Here is a 22,893-nt window from a genome sequence, read left to right on the forward strand (position 1 = left end):
AACTACTTTGTTGGCAAGATGCAGCCCAACTCCAGACAGGAATGACGGGTCAAACCTGCGCCCCAGGAAAGGAAGGCAAGCTTCTCTCCCAAGGCATGATGGCACTGAAATTCCCCCAGTTTTTCTCGGTGGGAGTGCTAGGATATGTATAAGTCTAAATGTGTGTGCTCACACATACATACAAACTTCTTGCAGATATATATTATCTCTATGTTGATGATATATACGTATTTGTCTGTATGTATGATGAAATAGTATCCCCCCAAAGCTCATGCCCACTGAGAACCTCAGAGAGTGACTTTATGTGGAAGCAGCCTTTGAGTTTGTGAGTAGTTAAGGATTGAGATGAGATCATACCAGGTTAGCATGGTATGGGCTGTAAGTCCAATACCTGGTGTCATTATAAGAAGAGGAGAGAGCAGAGAAAGAAGCCATGTGAGGACAGAGGCAGAGATTGGCCTTATGCAGCTATAAGCTAAGGAATGCGTTGGACTCCCAAGTGCCACTTAGAAGCTAGGAAGGGTCAAGGAAGGATTCTTCCCTAGAGCAAGCAGAGGGAGCATGACCCTGCTGACACCTTGATTTCCGACTTCTGGCCTCCAGACATGTAAGAGGATAAATTTCTGTTGTTGGAAGCCACCCAGTTTGTGACCTTGCCTTACAGCAGGGCTTGAAAACGAATACAACCCCCGAAATAGTCAAGCCACCACGTCCAGTTCCAGTGCAAGACTCCACAGTCCTCTCTCGCCTTACCCTGGCCATCCCTGCGCCTCCCTTCTCCAGCAGTGAGAATCCTGGCTCTCGCTATACTCATTGGCCTGTGTGCAGCCAATCCATGGGCGCTGCCCTGCTGCTGCCAGACTCCTGCGTGAGTCCTGAGCCCCCACTCACCCGCCTGTACCTCCTGCTCCGGCACTGTCCTCACACAGCCCCAGGCCCCCCGGGGACAGGCCTGTGTACCCCGGAAAGCTGGTACCTGGACTATGTTACAATGGGAAACCATTATACCATCAAAAGACACCAGTGAGTGAGTAAAACCACTGGCCAGGGACGGGAGAAGGTATTTGTACTACATTTTAGCAGTATTGAGAGAAGGTGAAGAGATGTAAATAAACACTGAGACGCAACCATTAACTCCTAGGGTGTGTCATACAAATGGAACCTTTATTTTCTATGGTCATAGGACATGAGTCTCCAAGAAAATCGAAATGAAATCAAAGCGAAAACAGAATGAACCTCGTTTATTAATGAATGGGCATTATAACCAAAAATCAACAGAAGGTTATCAACAGTGTCCAACTCTTGGGACAGAGAGGAAATACCATGAAAATGGCAGTAACAAACAACTGCAAAGTCAGAAGGAAGAACATTGGGTAACACTTGTGGACTGTGACCAAATCTAGACTTAAAATTGACAGCCATCCATGCTTTCACCATTTTAAAGAACAAAGAAAGAAAATACAGTATTTATTGGAAGTTCGCTCTGGGTAGGGCCTCCCCATTAACATCGATCCACTCGCTCTTCCTCGTAATTGTGTGGTACCGTTACCTGCCTTTCACGGCCCTTTCTGAGTTGGACATTTTTCCGTGAACCTATCCTTATGAAATGCTCGACATTTCAAAAGTGGGCTGTGTTAAGTCTCAAAGCATATGTAAACACACCAGCGTGGCTGCACAGGTGCACGTGGTTCTGACACAGGGTGTAAGCAGGAGTCAGGGGAGGTGCTCGTTGCCACCTTAGGGAAGCATATGCGTGTTGCTCCAAGACCTAGTTAGTGGGAACGAACCAGCAGGACCACGTACATTTCCACATGAGGGAAATGGTGCACAGACACAGATGGCTGGGGCACATCTCTTTTACTGCGATGCCGACCCAGGATCTCATGGGATTCTGACACTCCTATGTTCCTTACTTAACCCCTATGCTGTGGCTGGCTTAGGATGACATTTTCATCACAGCCATCAAACAAATCATTTTTTTCCAAGACAAAAAATCAAAACTAGGACAGTGGCAAGAGTTGGTGAATTCTCCAGAATTTATATGCTTTGGAAGGTGGGTTTTAAACATAAGAAAACACAAAACTATCCTTATGGATAAGCTCAAACAAAACTTGTTTTACCAAGACAACCTAGTGTAGGCTAAGACTTTTGTGAATTAGTGTTCGTTTGTGTAGGAGATGCTTCCCTCAACAAATGCTAAGAGGATTCTTCTTTAAAGTTGGTGCACATAAAACCTGCTTTCCTTATGAAGCTTCTACAGCCATGGCTACACTTCTATGGCTTCTTCCCTGTGTGGTTTCTTAAATGAAACCGAAGGCTTGATTTCTGCCTATAGCTTTTCCCACAATACTCGCACATGAATGGTCTCTCATCAGTGTGTGTTATCTGGTGCATAGTAAGATCTGGGTGTCGACGAAAACATTTACCACAACTTTGACATATATGGGGTTTTCCACCTGTGTGGATTCCAAGGTGTCTTATAAAACTTACTCTACTACAGAAAATCATGCTACACTCATGACATTGGTGTCTTTCTTGTCCAGAATAAGTTTTAAGGTGTAATGCAAGGTATGACCGTTGCCTGAATCGCGTCTTACACACACTGCATTCAAAAGGCATCTCCTCTGTGTGACCCTGATGATGCCTCATGAGGTCTCCGGGACTTTCCTGCTTCTGGGATTTGGGGCTGAGGGGCCCTTCCCTGCTGGAGCTTTCAGCTGCCTCTCCTAGAGAGGCGCTCTCATCATGCACAGGCACTGCGCTATCCCAGGGCAGCTGCTCTGCGGGAGTTCCCAACGGACTTTTCAGCTCTTCTGAGTGTTTGCATGAATTGGGCCCATTTCCATCTAAAGAAACAGAAAATGGATACACAGTTTCCAGTTTTTTCTGCCTGGACATATTTCTCTATTTTCTCTCCCCATACCAAAGCTTGCGAGAAGGAATAGACATTGCAGGAGCCACTGTGCTCCAAGGAGGATGGAGAGATGGGGACCAAGAAGAGTTATCCTCAATGGCTAGTGGGAAGACACAAAGTCCCAAGTGGCATCCCGAATGTCGTTACCCTGGGACTGGGGTCAATTGCCCTTTTCCTTCTTCCCAAGCATCAGTGAACCTGCACCTACCTGTCACGGAGCCGTGGACCCCTGGCATCCCTTCCTTGGGGTCGTGGAATTCCATCTCCCACGGCTCTTCTTGATGCCCTTCGGGGAGCCTCAGGTCCAGGTTCGGCCATGAGTATCCTGCCAGAGGAGGGATGGGGAGGAAGGGTAGGTTGAGTTGTCACAGGTTTCTCCATCGTCTGAGCTGCTTTCCTGCTCACGTAGCCTCTGAACACCTGCCTACTTCCTCCTCAGACAGGACTGCCTTACCGGGAGCCTCTGACAAGTTCTCGTTTTGTTTCATTTTTGTCTTTTAGGGTGAAGACAAACCCAAATTTAGGGACAGAACATCCTATTGTGTGCTCTCTGAAGGCGGCGCTGCTCCAACCTACGGAAGGAGAACCCAGCAGTTCGGGGGTGAAATGGAGGCGCTGAAGTAGTTCCACATCTGTTTCAAGAGTGGAATGGAATCACTTTGGTGATAGCAGAGCATGAGCTCAATCTTCCTTAAGTGCTGGCGTATCATACCTGAGAAACACTGTCCTCTTGACAGCCAGGGAAGAAAGAGAGAGGCCTGCTCCTAGCACTGTCCCCAGTTTGCCTTCCCCAACGTATGCTCGCAGCCCTTGTCAGCTGAGGCCACGAACCATTCTCCTCTGACCCATGTCCCACCCCTCTGCCCGTGCTTCCATCCTCTACTCCTGAACATTCCATAAAATGACATCATGAATGCTGACGAACTGGGTACATTAAAGGTCTGAACAGGTGTCAGCCTTCCTTCTGTCTGCCAATACGGTGGGAACAGTTATGACTCTTAGCAACTGTCAGACAATGTGACAATACAGTAAATAAAGCAAGGAGGAAGGACCTGGCACTCTCATATGCCATGCTGGGAGGGTACGTTGGGACAATAATTTGGGAAGACATTTGAACATACCTATTGCAGTTTTAAATGCATATATGCCCACTAACCAACCATTCTTATTTGAGAAATTTGTCCAAATTTGACACATGCCCATGCAAGGCTGCCTACTGTGTTTTATAGGGTATTATAGCTCCAGGGCATTTTGGTGAACAGTGAATGCCATCAGAGTCATGCCTCTATGCCCACTTCTGTAGGCAGGGCTCTTCTCTGTACCCATGATACCATCCAGTCAGTGTTCCCACAGTAACCACCAGAGAAGTTGTTCTAGAAGTGGGCCTAAGGGTGTAAACGAGCCCTCTTTGCATTGGCCCCTCACCGGTTCATTTTTTCACTGTAGCCTGAGACTCCTTATCTCCAAAGGCCGCCGGCACCGAACTCAAATTCTCACACATCCAATTTAAAAATTAGTCCCCAGAAGCAGACTTTTATCCATTTAGAGCCTGCCTGCTTTGCATATCCCAGAAAACCACACCCCACATCTGCTAGCCATCGAAAAGAGGGATCCTTGTGCTTACGGGAGGACTCCCAGGCCACTGCTGCCCTTCAGAATTCTCTGACCCATAGACTCCCTGTGATGCTGCTGGGCTATGTGTGACATCAACCAGACTAGTAATTCCCTTCAGTGTGCCCTCCGTCCCTGGGGACTTCCCTTGTCCTCCTCCCCTTCTGACTTGACTCCCCGACAGGCAAACCTCACAGATGCCAAACAAGCTGTGTGTGCGCTGCTGCCCCCTGCTGGGCATGACTTTTCCTTGCACAGTCCCAGATCCTCAGACCCTGGACATGTGATGAGGAGATGGGATTTGGGTGACCAGGAGGGAGATACGGGGGGGGACATCCCAGTCAGTAGGACGAAGTATATAATATCACTTGAAACAGTGATGAGAAAGGGGTAGTTTCCTTTCCTCCTCATTGGTGTATATTTCTTCTTTAATTCATTCTCTCTCTCTCTGGTTCAGGACACAGGACTGTCTTGTGCTTTAGAGAGTAAAGTATTACAGTCAAGAGCAGTATTGCTGCTCGACATCATACGGGAGCCTTGGACTTGCCACTGTTGCTAAGAGGGGCGAATTAGCATGGAGACTGGAAATGCACACACATAGAGATTTATAATTAAACATGACTGAAATGGTTCTGCCACTTGCTGCAAAGCATTCATTTTAGGAGACTTCAACACAATACTCACACCAAAAGAAAACTCAACCAGACAGGAAATAAGGAGACAGAGGCATTGACCAACACAACACAACAGATGGACCTAACAGACAACTGAAGAACACTCCACCCAAAAGCAGGAGGACACACATTCTTCTTAAGTACACATGGAACATTTTACAGAATAAGTCACATACTAGGCCATAAAATGAGCCTCAATAAATTCAAAAATATTGAAATTGTGCCAGCTTCTCAGACCACAAAGGTATGAAACTAGAAATAAATTATGCAAAGGAAACAAAAAAGCCCACAAACACATGCAGGCTTCACCGCATGCTTCTAAATAATCAATGGATCAATGACCAAATTAAAACAGAGATCAAGCAGTATATGGAGACAAATGAAAACAACAATACTCTACAGCCAAAAGCTTGTGGGATGCAGCAAAGATAGTTCTAAGAGGAAAGTATTTACCAACACAGCCTTACCTCAGGATACAAGAACAATCCCAAATGAATAGTCTAAACTCACAATTAATGAAACTAGAAAATGAAGAACAAATAAGGCTCAAAGTCAGTAGAAGGAGGGACATAATAAAGATCAGAGCAGCAATAAAAATAATTGAGAAGAGTAAGACAGTAGAATGAATCGATGAAACCAGGAGCTGGTTCTTTGACAAAATAAACAAAATAGATAAACCCTGAGTCAGACCCACTAAGAAAAAAAGAAAGCATACACACACAAAGAGAATCAGAAATGAAAAAGGAAAAGTCACAATGGACACAATGGAAATACAAAAGATTATTAGAGAATACTATGAAAAATTATCTGCCAACAAATTGGACAGACTACAAGAAATGGAAAACTTTCTAGAAAAATTCAACCTTTCAAGACTGACCCAGGAAGAAACAGAAAATCTGAACAGACCAATTACCAGCACAGAAATCAAACTGGTAGTCAAAAAACAAACTAAGAACAAAAACTCCTGGTCCAGATGGCTTCAAGGAGGAATTTCATCAAACATTTAAAGAGGAACTAATACCCATCTCCTTAAAGTCTTCAAAAAAGCAGAAGAGGAGCGAGTACTTCTAAATTCATTCTATGAGGCCAGCACCACTCCAATACCCAAACCAGGCAAAGACACCTCAAGAAAAGAAAATTACAGACCAATGTCCCTGATGAACACAGATGCAAAAACCCTCAGCAAAATAAGAGCAAACCAAATTCAAAACATACATCAAAAAAAATCATCCATCATGACCAAGTGGGCTTTATTGTAGGGATGCAAGGATGGAACAATATTCAAAAACCAATCACTGTCACACACCACATCTACAAAAAGAAGGACAAATCACATGATCACCTCAATAGATACTGAAAAAGCATTTGACAAAATTCAACATGCATTCATGATAAAAACTCTCAACAAAATGGGCATAGAGGGCAAGGATCTCAACATAATAAAAGACATACACATACCCACAGCCAACATTAATAGTTCATAGCAAAAAGCTGAAAGCTTTTCCTCTAAGATTGGGTACAACAAGGATGCCCATTCTCACCACTTTTACTCAACATAGTAGTGGAGGACCTAGCCACAGCAATCAGACAATACAAGGAAATAAAAGAAATAAAATCCAAATTGGTAAGGAAGAAGTTAAAACTGTTACTGTTTGCAAGCGATGTGATGTCATACAAAGAAAACCCTATAGAATCCACCAAGAAATGATCTGAATAACTGAATCCAGCAGAGTTGCAGTATACATAATTAATACACAGAAATCTGTTGCATTTCTCTACACTAACAACAAATTATCAGAAAGAGAAATCAGGAAAACAACTTCATTTACAAGCACATCAAAAAGAATAAAATACCTAGGAATAAACTTAACCAAGGAGGTGCCTCAAGACATTCATCAGAGAAATCAAAGAAGACACAATAAATGGAACTATATCCTATGTTCATGGATAGGAAGAATTCATATTGTTAAAATGGCCATCCAGACTTTAGCAATCTAAAGATTCAGTGCACACCCTATCAAAATACCAACCGCATTCTTCAATGAACTAGAACAAATTGCTATAAAATTGATATGGAACCACAAAAGATGCCGAATAGCCAAAGAAATCCTGAGAAGGAAGAACAAATCTGGGGGATTATGCTCCCCAAATTCAAGCTCTACTACAAAGCCAGAGAAATCAAAACAATTTGGTTCTGGCACAAGAGAAGACCTATTGATCAATGGAACAGAATAGAGAGGCCAGATATAAACCCACACATATACGGCCAATATATGATAAAGGAGCCATAGATATACAATGCAGAAATGACAGCCTCTTTCAACAACTGGTGTTGGCAAAACTACACAGCTACAGGCAAGAGAATGAAACTGGATTATTGTCTAACCTCATACACAAAAACTTACTCAGAATGGATCAAAGACCTGCATGCAAGTCATGAAATCATAAAACTCATAGAAGAAAACATAGGCAAAAATCTCTTGAATATAAACATGAGTAACTTTTTCCTGAACACATCTCCTCAGGCAAGGGAAACAAAAGCAAAATGAACAAGTGGGTCTACATCAAACTAAAAAGCTTCTGTACAACAGAGGACACCAGCAGCAGAACAAAAAGGCGTCCTACAATATGGGAGAATATGATTGTAAATGACTTGCCGGATAAGGCGTTAACATTCAAACTATATAAAGAGTTCATGCCTCAACACACAAAAAATAACGTGATTAAAAAATGATACTTGAGAGGGCGGAGCCAAGATGGCGGCGTGAGTAGAGCAGTGGAAATCTCCTCCCAAAAACACATAGAACTATGAAAATATAACAAAGAAAACTCTTCCTAAAATAGAGACCAGAGGACACAGGACAACATCCAGACCACATCCACACCTGCAAGAACCCAGCGCCTTGCGAAGGGGGAGAGGAAGGCCACAAACCAACAAGAAGGGAAGCTCTTCCAGCGGTCACTCATACCAACTCTGCAAACTATCTCTATCACCATGAAAAGGCAAAACTACAGGCAGACAAAGATCACAGAGACAACACCTGAGAAGGAGACAGACCTAACCAGTCCTACTGAAAAAGAATTCAAAATCAAAATCATGAACATGCTGACAGAGATGCAGAGAAAAATGCAAGAGCAATGGGATGAGACACAGAGAAACATGCAAGAGCAATGGGATGAAGTCCGGAGGGAGATCACAGATGTCAGGAAGGATATCACAGAAGTGAAACAATCCCTGGAAGGATTTATAAGCAGAATGGATAAGATGCAAGAGGCCATTGAAGGAACAGAAACCAGAGAACAGGAACGTATAGAAGCTGACATAGAGAGAGATAAAAGGATCTCCAGGAATGAAACAACACTAAGAGAACTATGTGACCAAGCCAAAAGGAATATATATAGGGGTACCAGAAGAAGAAGAAAGAGGAAAGGGATAGAAAGTCTCTTTGAAGAAATAATTGCTGAAAACTTCCCCAAACTGGGGGAGGAAATAATCGAACAGACTACGGAATTACACAGAACCCCCAACAGAAAGGATCCAAGGAGGACAACACCAAGACACATAATAATTAAAATGGCAAGGATCAAGGACAAGGAAAGAGTTTTAAAGGCAGCTAGAGAGAAAAAGGTCACCTATAAAGGAAAACCCATCAGGCTAACATCAGACTTCTTGACAGAAACCCTACAGGCCAGAAGAGAATGGCATGATATATTTAATGCAATGAAACAGAAGGGCCTTGAACCAAGGATACTGTATCCAGCACGACTATCATTTAAATATGATGGCGGGATTAAACAATTGCCAGACAAGCAAAAGCTGAGGGAATTTGCTTCCCACAAACCACCTCTACAGAGCACCCTACAGGGACTGCTCTAGATGGGAGGACTCCTAAAAAGAGCACAGAACAAAACACACAACATATGAAGAATGGAGGAGGAGGAATAAGAAGGGAGAGAAGAAAAGAATCTCCAGACAGTGTATATAACAGCTCAATAGCAAGCTACGTTAGGCAGTAAGATACTAAAGAAGCTAACCTTGAACCTTTGGTAACCACGAACCTAAAGCCTGCAATGGCAATAAGTACATATCTCTCAATAGTCACCCTAAATGTAAATGGACTTAATGCACCAATCAAAAGACACAGAGTAATAGAATGGATAAAAAAGCAAGACCCATCTATATGCTGCTTACAAGAAACTCACCTTAAACCCAAAGACAAGCACAGAGTAAAAGTCAAGGGATGGAAAAACATATTACAGGCAAACAACAGTGAGAAGAAAGCAGGGGTTGCAGTACTAATATCAGACAAAATAGACTTCAAAACAAAGAAAGTAAGAAGAGATAAAGAAGGACACTACATAATGATAAAGGGCTCAGTCCAACAAGAGGATATAACCATTCTAAATATATATGCACCCAATACAGGAGCACCAGCATATGTGAAACAAATACTAACAGAACTAAAGAGGGAAATAGACTGCAATGCATTCATTTTAGGAGACTTCAACACACCACTCAACCCAAAGGATAGATCCACTGGGCAGAAAATAAGTAAGGACACACAGGCACTGAACAGCACACTAGAACAGATGGACCTAATAGACATCTAGAGAACTCTACATCCAAAAGCAACAGGATATACATTCTTCTCAAGTGCACATGGAACATTCTCCAGAATAGACCACATACTAGCTCACAAAAAGAGCCTCAGTAAATTCCAAAATATTGAAATTCTACCAACCAATTTTTCAGACCACAAAGGTATAAAAGTAGAAATAAATTCTACAAAGAAAACAAAAAGGCTCACAAACACATGGAGGCTTAACAACATGCTACTAAATAATCAATGGCTCAATGAATAAATCAAAATAGAGATCAAGGAATATATAGAAACAAATGACAACAACAACACAAAGCCCCAACTTCTGTGGGACGCAGCGAAAGCGGTCTTGAGAGGAAAGTATATAGCAATCCAGGGACACTTGAAGAAGGAAGAACAATCCCAAATGAATAGTCTAACATCACAATTATCGAAACTGGAAAAAGAAGAACAAATGAGGCCTAAAGTCAGCAGAAGGAGGGACATAATAAAGATCAGAGAAGAAATAAACAAAATTGAGAAGAATAAAACAATAGCAAAAATCAACGAAACCAAGAGCTGGTTCTTCAAGAAAATAAACAAAAGAGATTAGCCTCTAGCCAAACTTATTAAGAGAAAAAGAGAATCAACGCAAATCAACATAAGCAGAAATGAGAATGGAAAAATCACGACAGACTCCACAGAAATACAAAGAATTATTAAAGACTACTATGAAAACCTATATGCCAACAAGCTGGAAAACCTAGAAGAAATGGACAACTTCCTAGAAAAATACAACCTCCCAAGACTGACCAAGGAAGAAACACAAAAGTTAAACAAACCAATTACGAGCAAAGAAATTGAAACCATAATCAAAAAACTACTCAAGAACAAAACCCCGGGCCGGATGGATTTACCTCGGAATTTTATCAAACACACCGAGAAGACATAATACCCATTCTCCTTAAAGTGTTCCAAAAAATAGAAGAAGAGGGAATACTTCCAAACTCATTCTATGAAGCCATCATCACCCTAATACCAAAACCAGGCAAAGACCCCACCAAAAAAGAAAATTACAGACCAATATCCCTGATGAATGTAGATGCAAAAATACTCAATAAAATATTAGCAAACAGAATTCAACAGTATATCAAAAGGATCATACACCATGACCAAGTGGGATTCATCCCAGGGATGCAAGGATGGTACAACATTCGAAAATCCATCAACATCATCCACCACATCAACAAAGAGAAAGACAAAAATCACATGATCATCTCCATAGATGGTGAAAAAGTATTTCACAAAATTCAACATCCATTCATGATAAAAACTCTCAGCAAAATGGGAATAGAGGGCAAGTACCTCAACATAATAAAGGCCATATATGATAAACCCACAGCCAGCATTATACTGAACAGCGAGAAGCTGAAAGCATTTCCTCTGAGATCGGGAACAAGACAGGGATGCCCACTCTCCCCACTGTTATTTAACATAGTACTGGAGGTCCTAGACACGGCAATCGGACAAAACAAAGAAATACAAGGAATCCAGATTGGTAAAGAAGAAGTTAAACTGTCACCATTTGCAGATGATATGATATTGTACATAAAAAACCCTAAAGACTCCACTCCAAAACTACTAGAACTGATATCGGAATACAGCAAAGTTGCAGGATACAAAATTAACACACAGAAATCTGTAGCTTTCCTATACACTAACAATGAACCAATAGAAAGAGAAATCAGGAAAACAATTCCATTCAACATTGCATCAAAAAGAATAAAATACCTAGGAATAAACCTAACTAAAGAAGTGAAAGACTTATGCTCCGAAAACTACAAGTAACTCTTAAGAGAAATTAAAGGGGGCACTAATAAATGGAAACTCATCCCATGCTCATGGCTAGGAAGAATTAATATTGTCAAAATGGCCATCCTGCCCAAAGCAATATACAGATTTGATGCAATCCCTCTCAAATTACCAGCAACATTCTTCAATGAATTGGAACAAATAGTTCAAAAATTCATATGGAAACACCAAAGACTCTGAATAGCCAAAGCAATCCTGAGAAAGAAGAATAAAGTAGGGGGGATCTCACTCCCCAACTTCAAGCTCTACTACAAAGCCATAGTAATCAAGACAATCTGGTACTGGCACAACAACAGAGCCACAGACCAGTGGAACAGATTAGAGACTCCAGACATTAACCCAAACATATATGGTCAATTAATATTTGATAAAGGAGCCATGGACATACAATGGCAAACTGACAGTCTCTTCAACAGATGGTGCTGGCAAAACTGGACAGCTACATGTAGGAGAATGAAACTGGACCATTGTCTCACCCCATATACAAAGGTAAACTCAAAATGGATCAAAGACCTGAATATAAGTCATGAAAACATTAAACTCTTGGAAAAAAACATAGGCAAAAACCTCTTAGACATAAACATGAGTGACCTCTTCTTGAACATATCTCCCCGGGCAAGGAAAACAACAGCAAAAATGAGCAAGTGGGACTACATTAAGCTGAAAAGCTTCTGTACAGCAAAAGACACCATCAATAGAACAAAAAGGTACCCTACAGTATGGGAGAATATATTTGTAAATGACAGATCCGATAAAGGCTTGACGTCCAGAATATATAAAGAGCTCACACGCCTCAACAAACAAAAAACAAATAACCCAATTAAAAAATGGGCAGAGGAACTGAACAGACAGTTCTCTAAAAAAGAAATACAGACGGCCAAGAGACACATGAAAAGATGCTCCACATCGCTAATTATCAGAGAAATGCAAATTAAAACTACAATGAGGTATCACCTCACACCAGTAAGGATAGCTGCCATCCAAAAGACAAACAACAACAAATGTTGGCGAGGCTGTGGAGAAAGGGGAACCCTCCTACACTGCTGGTGGGAATGTAAATTAGTTCAACCATTGTGGAAAGCAGTATGGAGGTTCATCAAAATGCTCAAAACAGACCTACCATTTGCCCCAGGAATTCCACTCCTAGGAATTTACCCTAAGAACGCAGCAATCAAGTTTGAGAAAGACAGATGCACCCCTATGTTTATCGCAGCACTATTTACAATAGCCAAGAATTGGAAGCAACCTAAATGTCCATCGGTAGATGAATGGATAAATAAGATGTGGTACATATACACAATGGAATACTACTCAGCCATAAGAAGTGGAAAAATCCAACCATTTGCAGCAACATGGATGGAGCTGGAGAGTATTATGCTCAGTGAAATAAGCCAAGCAGAGAAAGAGAAATACCAAATGATTTCACTCATCTGAGGAGTATAAGAAAAAAGGAAAAACTGAAGGAACAAAACAGCAGCGGAATTACAGAACCCAAAAATGGACTAAGAGAAGATCAAGGCCTAGCTTGGTTACCCAGAAAATGAACTAAGGTACGATATGAGGAGAAGCTTCCGGCATCAGCACTCTCTGGAGGACTTGTGCCGGGGGATGATCATCAAAAAGCCTCCACAGGTATCCGGACGATGCTGCGGTTGTGGCTGCGTCCACCCCACCATTTCCTGGACTTGCCATTGGAATGAGGAGGGAGATGTCTAGGCTGGCATGTGCATACAGTGAGACAACGAATTTGACCGGATCTGTACTGTTGGAACTCAACCAGGAGTTGGGAGGGGTGCAAGTTGTAGCACTCCAAAATCTTATGACTATAGACTATCTACGGTTAAAAGAACATATGGGATGTGAACAGATCCCAGAAATGGGTTGCTTTAATTTGTCTGATTTCTCTCAGACTGTTCAAGTACATTCGGACAATATCCATCATATCATAGACAAATTTTCACAAATGCCTAGGGTGCCTAAATGGTTTTCTTGGCTTCACTGGAGATGGATGGTAATTACAGATTTGCTTTGTTTATGTCACCGTATTCCTATTATGTTAATATGTGAGCGCAAGTTAGTTAGTAGTTTAAAACCTATACATGCTTAAGGTACTCTACAAGAAGATATGTCAAGGAAATAATCAATCCTCCCATGTTTTCTTCCATATGCTACCTCTATAGCTTTTCTTCTTCCTTCCTAATTACAACTCTTAAATAGAATTCGTGCCCCATATCGAATTTACCGAGTATCATAATTCCTCCAGGTGGTAAAGATACCTCGAGACAAGTGCTGGGCATAGAAGCCACAGGGCATAAATCTGCAAAGAAGTAAAAAGCTAACCTTTTCAAACAATATGGCTTCTCTCTCACTTACCAACTTTACATTTCCCTGTATGGCCCCGGAAGATGACTGGTTAGCCAGAGACGGGTAAGATTCCTCAAGGGAGGAACAACCTAAGACAGGCACAGTCGCAGGGGGGCCATCAGGGGAGAAATTGGGGATCAACAGAGGTGAGGCTCAGAACCTCACCCCCTCCTGTTTTGAGAGAAATATTCTGCATCCGTGGATGTTTTGCTGCCCTTGTCTAGCTTGGATTAATACTTAGTCCATAGGCACACACCTGATCATCTACATTTGCCCACTTACAGCACTAAACTATGTTTTCTACCTTTATCTTGCATCTACCTACCACTTCAGTATTTTATTAAAAATAAAAAAATAATAATAATAAAGGGAGAAATGTGGGATCCACATATAAATCAAGTATAAAATCAAATGAATATTCATATTTGACCTGATTGTTTATAGTTCATAATGCGTGATCAAAACCGAAAGTTTCTGTGATGAATGCCCTTGTACTGTTCACCATGTAAGAATTTATTCACTATGTAAGAATTCGTTCACCATGTAAGAACTTGTTCGTTATGCTTCAGAAGATTGGAGACAGACGAGAATTAGGCTTGAGATGGATTAATGATTGTGCATTGAGCATTGACCCCCTATACAGAATTTTATTGTTGTTAACAACCATTTGGTCAATAAATATGAGAGATGCCCTCTCAAAAAAAAAATGATACTTGAATTAACAAAAATGCACTCTGGGTGAGCCTGCTAGGGATAGTCTGCTTTCTACACCAGAAGAAACATGTAGGTTTTGTTCAAATGACATAGGTATTTGGTTTTTACTGTGGTGGAGGATTAAATTCTCATATAGGACCTGAAGCCCTTGAGTATATTAAGAAAGTATCAAGTGAGAATAAGGCTCTTTTGCCATAAAAGTAAGGAGGCCCTTGGGGCCACATTCCAGGTCCTAGTGATGACATATGCAGGGAATAGGTCCGTATCCAGCAAATCCCAAATCCCAGTCTTCCTGGGTAAAATTCTTGGTCAAGAGCCTCCTGCAGAGGATGATTAGTTTAAGGGGTGTTTAATCCCATTTTATCTAACCTTCTTTACCCATTGTGCCCAGCTATTCCAGAACAGACATCCCCTCCTTCTTTTTAACAAGGTGGGTCCATTTCCATCACATAGGTGGTGTTCGTTAACCAACCCAACCTTGCAGAGCTCTGGAGCTCTCAAACATGAACCAAGGAAAGGAAATAGAGCGCTTGCCTTACCTGGGTCCAGAAAGGGCTGCCATTCCCCAGAAGCACCATAGCTCAGCTCCTGCGGCCCTCCCTGTGGGATCCACACCTCTGCCACTGGGGCTTCCGGGGCAGGTCCCATCACTTGGACTGGGGGTGACTCCAGGTGGATGTTTGGTGGTATGTGCGCCATTCCCACTGGTGCCAGTTCTTCCAAGAGCACTTCCTGCCTATCCACCTGGGGAAAACACCACAACCCGTCACTCTAAGGTCTAGACCAGCTCTGCCCAGCAGCAACATAATGCGAGCCACCCATGTCATTTTACATTCTCTAGCGGCATGTGAAAAATGAGTGAAAAGAAAGAGGATGGGTCATCCTTAATCGTATGTCTTCTTTAACCCAACTTACCACAACTATCAGGATTTCAACATGTAATTGCTATAAGCAAGTATTAACAAGACAGTTCACCTACTATTTTTCATAGTGAGTCCTCTCGATGTGCTGTGCATTTTACACTTACAGCGCATCTCAGTTTGGACTAGCCCGCTCCAGGTGCTCAAGAGGCACACATGGCTGGGGCCACTGCACTGGCAGTGCACGACAACACCACAGGAGAGAGACTCTTGCATGGTGAGCCGAACCAAGGACGCAGAGAGGAAGGACGATACACTCAATCCATCCTAGGAGGGCAGGAAATTAGGAAGGCTCCTGTGCAGGCAGGCTTCTGCCGAGCCCGGCGACACACAAGACTGGAGTGCCCCAGCTGCCCAGCTGGAAGCACTTTCTCCCTTCTCCCAGATTCTGTCCTGTGCTCAGCTATGGCACAACCCGACAGGTTTTACCTGGTCGTTTTGACAGGGGGCAGCCCACCATCCCCATGGGGCATCCCCATGGGTATGATGATGGCTGCTGGTGGCAATTGGAACTACACAGGCCAGAGATGGGTTACACAGAACTCGTAGTGCACAATTACACCACCTCCCAAACAACTGTGGAATGTCCCCTTCAAGCATTCATGTAGGTGAAAAGAGCCTGTCAAGAACTTCATCCTGTTGGGCATATAAGTACAATTGGTTGGTTTCGAATAGTTTTAGCTAACTTGAAATTGTAGGAATTGCAGTCCTGTGAAAATCATAGGAATTCTATACGACTGACTGTTTGGATTTACCAGGACTTGTTTGCCACTTTGGAAACCCCATGAGCAGCAGCAACCCTGCTCAGTGTTTGGGCGGTATCAGTCTGAACATGGCGCTGTCGCCCTCCCAGGGAATCCATGCACGGATGCAAGCGTCTGACAGCTTCATGAGGGCTTCTGATGCACTCAAGCCCAAATGCGGGCAGGTGGCCATGCTGATAGTTTATAATGAACTACCTTCCTGTTCCTCTGTATTCCTTCCTGACTCCACTTGACTCAGGCTGGCAAACTTTTTGAGCAGAGCCAGACAGGAAACATTTAAGGTATTTTGGGTCATTTTGGACCTGCCACTCATTATCTATCCCCTTTTTTAAAAAAACCCTTTAACTTGTAAAAAGGGGGAAAAACACCGTTAGCTAAAAGGGCATACAAAAGAGGCAACGGCAGGACGAGGCCTCAGACTCTAGCACAATATTGGTATTTTTGATGGATGAAGGTAGGCAGGTCATGCTATCTATGAATTTAAGAATATTTAAGAGGACATTATGAAATATTTGTTATAGGTGGGGGAATGGGTACAATGGGTTGAGAACCACTGACCCACATGCTGATTCCAGCAGAAAAGGAAAATGAAAATGCCTGTAGTGAAATCTTGGGATTGAGAAAAGACACAGAAATAAATGTCTAATCCAGTCCCAGCTGCCTCTGCTACTTCTTTGGGTCTAATTACCAAGATGCCAAACTCTTTTCTTACCTGCTGCTCTGATACGTCAGTTTTTGTCTGTAAGAATTCCATCAGTGCCAAAACAACTTCTCTATTTTTCACGTTAAATGGCCTGATGCAGTTCTGTATCTCTATGGGCAGAATCTGCATGAGTTGCTCCAACACTAGCACTTCCAAGATTTCTTCCAGACAACCTAAATTTGGCTTCAGCCACTGACGGCAAAGTTCCCAGAGTTTCTTGAAAGCATCACGTGGCCCAGCTGCTTCTTTATACTGGAACTGTCTGAAGCGCTGGCGGAAGACTTCACGGTCAGTATCATACTCTTCCAACATGGAGCCCTGATTCAAGGTCTGCATCACACTATCCAGGGGCACAGCCATGTCTCTTCCAACGGTGGACAATTTATCTGGGGCCTGAAGTCTCAATTCCGATTTGTTTCTCTGTGTAGCCGTCAGGGGAAGGAAGCACCTACAGCTGAGGATGGGACAAAGTGAGAAAGAAGAAACCACAGTGGTTACCCAAGGGTAACCTAAGCTCCCTTAACTGCGTACATCTCACCAAAGCCCTAAGGTAGCAGATGGTCATCTTTTTGCTTGGCTTTGAGAATCTGATGAAAGCCATGGACTCAGTTCCTTGAAAAATGCACACACACACACACACACACACACACACACACACACACACACACACACACCATGGACTCAGTTCCTACAAAATTCACACACGCACACATCCAATTCTGAATCCACTTTTCAGAAGCTTAATAACATGTCCAACTCCACCCACAGACCCTCTAGAAGCGTGCTGTCCAACACAGCAGTCATTAGATCCATGGGGCAGTTTAAGTATAAATTAATTAAAAATTCAGTTCCTATCACACTTCAAGTGCTATTGGCACCCATCAGTGCAGAGAGTTCTGCTAGACAGCACTGCCCTAGAATTCCACGGACCGAAGGCTAAGAACCCCTTCCCCTAAATGAACCTCTATAGATATGTTGCCTTTTAGCCCATTTCCAGTCTAATTTCAATTTTCTTGCCTTTCTGAATATAGGTGGGCCACAAGAGAACGGAGGAGCAACACTCACAATCCCACCCCATGAATAGTCGTGCAAGTCCATCCAGCTTTGAGTCACCCTAAGTCACCTGCAACCATGGGCATCTTAGACAGAGCCACGCCTTGCAAAGGCAGCAAATCGTCAGTCCCTCATTCTTCTCCATTCGAGGTGTGCAGTTGAGCCAACATCCCTGTGACCCTCACCCTCCGATAGCCCAGTAAGAAAATACACTGCAGCAGGACAGCCACCAGGAATCCCGTCTGCGTTTAGAGGTGAAGGACATTCACCTCGTTGACCACGCTGCGTGCCAGGTGCTGTCCTAAGGCTACTACCTCTGTTAGTCCATTTAGGCCTCACCCAAAGTCAGGCGGTGGTACTAGTATCATGCCCTGAGTATACACGAGGGCACAGAGGTTTGAGGCTTAGGACGACTGAATGACTTGTCCCAGGTCACACAGTAAATGCCAGAGGGAAATAAATGGTGATGAGTTTAGACTCAATAGACTCCTTGGATGCTCATTTCTGAGAACATCCTAATGTTCGTACCGCAACCTCTGAGGTCACAGAACTGCTCACCTACCAGTCTCCATAGGTCTGGAGACCATACCTGCCTTTGTGCTCAGGGTCCTCTCTCTCTGCATTTGCCAGATGCCTCCTGCACCTCTTCTCCTACCTGGAGTGGGACAAGGAAAAAACTTCTCAGGACTCTTCACACCCAGTCATCCCAGTGGGACACTCCCCCATGCCACCCTTCATTTGGAGGGTAGTCTGGACTTTTGTGCCAGGCCGATGTAGGTGTGATGACCTGCCAGCTGTGTGACGCTGACACCCAGTACTCCTGTAGCATGAGAACAGCCATAGCATCTATTAGATAAAATTTCCTGCTGTGGATCCAGGCTCATGGAAGCAAACAGCAGAAGACCTAATAACCATCCTCCTTAAAGTTTTCCAAAAGGTAGAAGAGGAGGGAATACTCCCAAACTCATTCTACGAGGGCAGCATCACTCTAATAATAAAACCAGGCAAAGACACCACAAAAAAAGAAAATTACAGATCAATATCCCTGATGAACACAGATGCAAATACACTCAACAAAATATTACCAAACCAAATTCAAAAATTCATCAAAATGGTCATCCATCATGATCAAGTAGTATTTATTCCAGGGATGCAAGGATTGTACAACATTAGAAATCCACCAACCACCACATCAACAAACGCACATCAACAAAAAGGACAAAAACCACATGATCATCTACATGGATGCTGAAAAAGCACTGGACGAAATTCACCATCAATCCATGATAAAAACTCCCAACAAAATGGGTACAGAGGGCAAGCAACTCAACATAATAAAGGGCATATGTGACAAACCCACAGCCAACATCATACTTAACAGCAAGAAGCTGAAAGGTTTTCCTTTAAGATTGGGAACAAGACAAGGATGCCCACTCTGCCCACTTTTATTCAACATAGTTCTGGAGGTCCTAGTCATGGCAATCAGACAACACAAAGAAATAAAAGGCATCCAGATTGGTAAGGAAGAAGTTAAATGGTCCCTGTGGCAGATGACATGATATTGTATATAAAAAACCCTAAGGAACTACTCCAAAACTACTAGATCTAATATCTGAATTAAGCAAAGTTGATGGATACAAAATTAATACACAGAAATCTGTTGCATTCCTATACACTAATGATGAACTAGTAGAAAGAGAAATCAGGAAAATAATTTCACGCACAATTGCATCAAAAAGAATAAAATACCTAGGAATAAACCTAACCAAGGAAGTGAAAGACATATACCCTGAAAACTACATGACACTCATGAGAGATATTAAAGAAGATACCAATGAATGGATACATGTGTTGTGCTCATGGATAGGAAGAATTAATATTGTCCAAATGGCCACACAGACAAAAGAAATGTACAGATTCAAGGCAATCCCTATCAAAATACCTACAGCATTCTTCAATAAACTAAAGCAGACAGTTCTAAAATAAATGTGGAACCACAAAAGACCCCGAATAGCCAATGCAATCCTGGGAAGGAAGAATAAAGTGGGCGGGATTATGCTCCCCGACTTCAACCTCTACTACAAAGCCACAGTAGTCAAGACAATTTGGTACTGGCACAAGAACAGAACTACAGACCAATGAAACAGACTAGAGAGCACAGATATAAACCCAAGCATATATGGTCAATTAATATATGATAAAGGAGCCATGGATATACAATGGGGAAATGACAGCCTCTTCAACAACTGGTGTTGGCACAACTGGACAGCTACATGCAAGAGAATGAAACTGGACTATTGTCTAACCCCATACGCAAAAGTAAACTCAAAGTGGATCAAAGACCTGAATGTAAGTCATGAAACCATAAAACTCTTATAAAAAATATAGGCAAAAATCTCTTGGACATAAACATGAGCAACTTCTTCATGAACATATCTCCCCAGGCAAGGGTAACAAAAGCAAAAATACACAAGTGGGACTATATCAAACTGAAAAGCTTCTGTACAGCAAAAGATGCCATTTGAACCAGGAATTCCACTCCTAGGAATTTACCCTAAGAATGCAGCAGCCCTGTTTGTAAAAAATATGTGCACTCCTATGTTTATGGCAGCACTATTTACAATAGCTAAGAAATGGAAGCAACCCAAGTGTCATCAGTAGATGAATGGATAAAGATGAAGTACATACACAGAATGGAATATTATTCAGCCATAAGAAGAAAACAAATCCTACTGTTTGCAACAACATGGATGGAGCTAGAGAGTATTATGCTCAGTGAAATAAGCCAGGCAGAGAAAGACAAGTATCAAATGATTTCATTCATCTGTGGAGTATAAGAACAAAGAAAAAAAACTGAAGGAACCAAACAGCAGCAGACTCAGAGTAACCAAGAATGGACTAATAGTTACCAAAGGGAAAGGGACTGGGGAGGATGGGTGGGAAGAGAGGGAGAAGGGGGGGGGAGGAAGAAACGGGGCATTATGATTAGCATGTATAATGTGGGGGGAGCATGGGGAGGGCTGTACAACACAGAAAAGACAAGTAGTGATACTACAGCATCTTACTACGCTGATGGACAGTGACTGGAATGGGGTATGTGGGGGCGACTTGGTTAAGGGGCGAGTCTAGTAAACAAAATGTTCCTCACGTAATTGTAGATTAATGATACCAAAAGGAAAAAAGAAAAAAAAACCAAACTAAAAGTAGAACTACCATTTGAAAGAGGAATTCACTCCTATGAATTTACCCAAAGAAAACACGATCTGAGATTCAAAAAGACCTATGCACCACTATGTTTATTGCAGCACTCTTTACAATAGCTAAGAAATGGAAGCAACCTAAGAGTCCATCAGTAGATGAATGGATAGAGAAGATGTGGTACATATACACAATGGAATATTATTCAGCCAGAAGAAAACAAATTCTACCATTTGCAACAACATGGGTGGAGTTGCAGGGTATTATGCTCCGTGAAATAGGCAAGGCGGAGAAAGAAAAGTATCAAAATATTTCATCCTGTTCAGCATAAGAACAATGCCAAAACGTAAGAAATAGACATCTACAGACTCACAGAACCCAAGAGTAGAGTAACAGTTGCCAAAGGGAAAGGCACTGGGTGGTGGTGAGTGGGGAGGGAGAAGGGGAGTAAGGTGCATAACGATTAGCACACATAATGAAGGGGGTTGGGTTCACGGGGAAGTTAGAATAGCAGAGAAGACCCGTAGTGTCTCTACAGCATCTTACTAAGCTGATGGACAGTGACTCTAATGGGGTGTGTGGTGGGGAGACTCGAGAATGGGGGGAATCTAGTAACCGTAATGTTGCTCATATGACTGTATATTAATGATACCAAAAAAAAAAACACCCCAAGCGAACAGCAGCGTGCCGGCACAGAAGAAGCGCTCTAGAAAGGCTATTGCTCCTGAGGTCTCATCCCTACGGAGCTTCTCTGTCCCCAGCCCAGGCACCCACCTACCCGTCGCTGGAGAGCAGCCAGCACCGGGCTGGTTTGGGCTGGGGACCCGCAGGGCTGACTCCCCCCAACCTCCCAGCACGTCTGTCTTCCCGGGCACTGACCGTCCGGGTGCGCCTCCCGCGGCCAGGACGGGGGGAAGGGGGGCGGACGTCCCTGAACCTGGAGCTGGGGGCGACTCCCCAAAGCCTCCCAAACGGTCGTGGGATCCCAGGGCCCCGGGACATCTACGGGAGTGAAAAGAGCGCACTTCGGACAAGGCCACGGGGAGGCGCGCCTGAAATGACTGAGGAGGGTTAAAATCCGAGGCCATGGGTGCGGGCGCGGCCCGGAGCGCTCCCCGGTGAACATGTCCCCCCGGAGGGGCGCTCCCAGCCCGCAATACCCGGGAAGGCGTGGCCGGGTCGCAGGCAGCGATGGCGGGGACCCGTGCCTGACGGGGACGCCACAGCCCCAGCTCCACCTCGCGCCCGCCGCCTGCGCCTGGAAGGGGCGTCCTGGGCGGGAAAACTCCCTGGAAAGCTCTGCCTGGGCACGGGGGATCCAAAGCTCGCCGCCCCAGGCCCCTAGGGGAGCCTGGCTCCCAGCCCTGTGGGGGGCCGCGCGTCCGAAGCTCGGGAACTCACCGCCTCCGGGCGCCGGGCTCGAAGCTTCCACGCGCGGAGTCCGCGGCTGGCTGGCTGCGCTTCCGACGCGCCTGGCTTCTGCCTGATCCACAGCAGATCTGGCCGCGCCCCCAGCTCCTCACCAT

General features: G+C 43.5%; 1 protein-coding gene across 1 annotated transcript; it reads right to left on the reverse strand.

Moving 5' to 3' along the window:
• Positions 1–1,238: 1,238 nt before the first annotated feature.
• LOC140847366 (uncharacterized) lies at positions 1,239–22,893 on the reverse strand. Its single transcript, XM_073227538.1, has 6 exons — positions 22,769–22,893; positions 22,142–22,639; positions 17,126–17,570; positions 15,269–15,473; positions 3,123–3,239; positions 1,239–2,846 (listed from the first exon to the last, which is right to left on the reverse strand). The coding sequence occupies exons 1-6, from the start codon at positions 22,891–22,893 to the stop codon at positions 2,275–2,277; spliced, it is 1,962 nt and encodes a 653-aa protein (XP_073083639.1). The 3' UTR covers positions 1,239–2,274.

Source organism: Manis javanica, chromosome X (genome assembly GCF_040802235.1).
Source record: "Manis javanica isolate MJ-LG chromosome X, MJ_LKY, whole genome shotgun sequence".
Lineage (NCBI taxonomy): Eukaryota > Metazoa > Chordata > Mammalia > Pholidota > Manidae > Manis > Manis javanica.

Bases quoted from the DNA above. Each gene is read 5' to 3' on its own strand.
- LOC140847366 (XM_073227538.1), bottom strand. From the start codon at position 22,893: ATGGTGAGGAGCTGGGGGCGCGGCCAGATCTGCTGTGGATCAGGCAGA. The intron at 15,474-17,125 runs GTAAGAAAAGAG...TGTTTTCCCCAG, and splicing joins CTGACGTATCAGAGCAGCAG to GTGGATAGGCAGGAAGTGCT. The intron at 3,240-15,268 runs GTAAGGCAAGCG...CTCCTCTGGCAG, and splicing joins GCAGCCCTTTCTGGACCCAG to GATACTCATGGCCGAACCTG.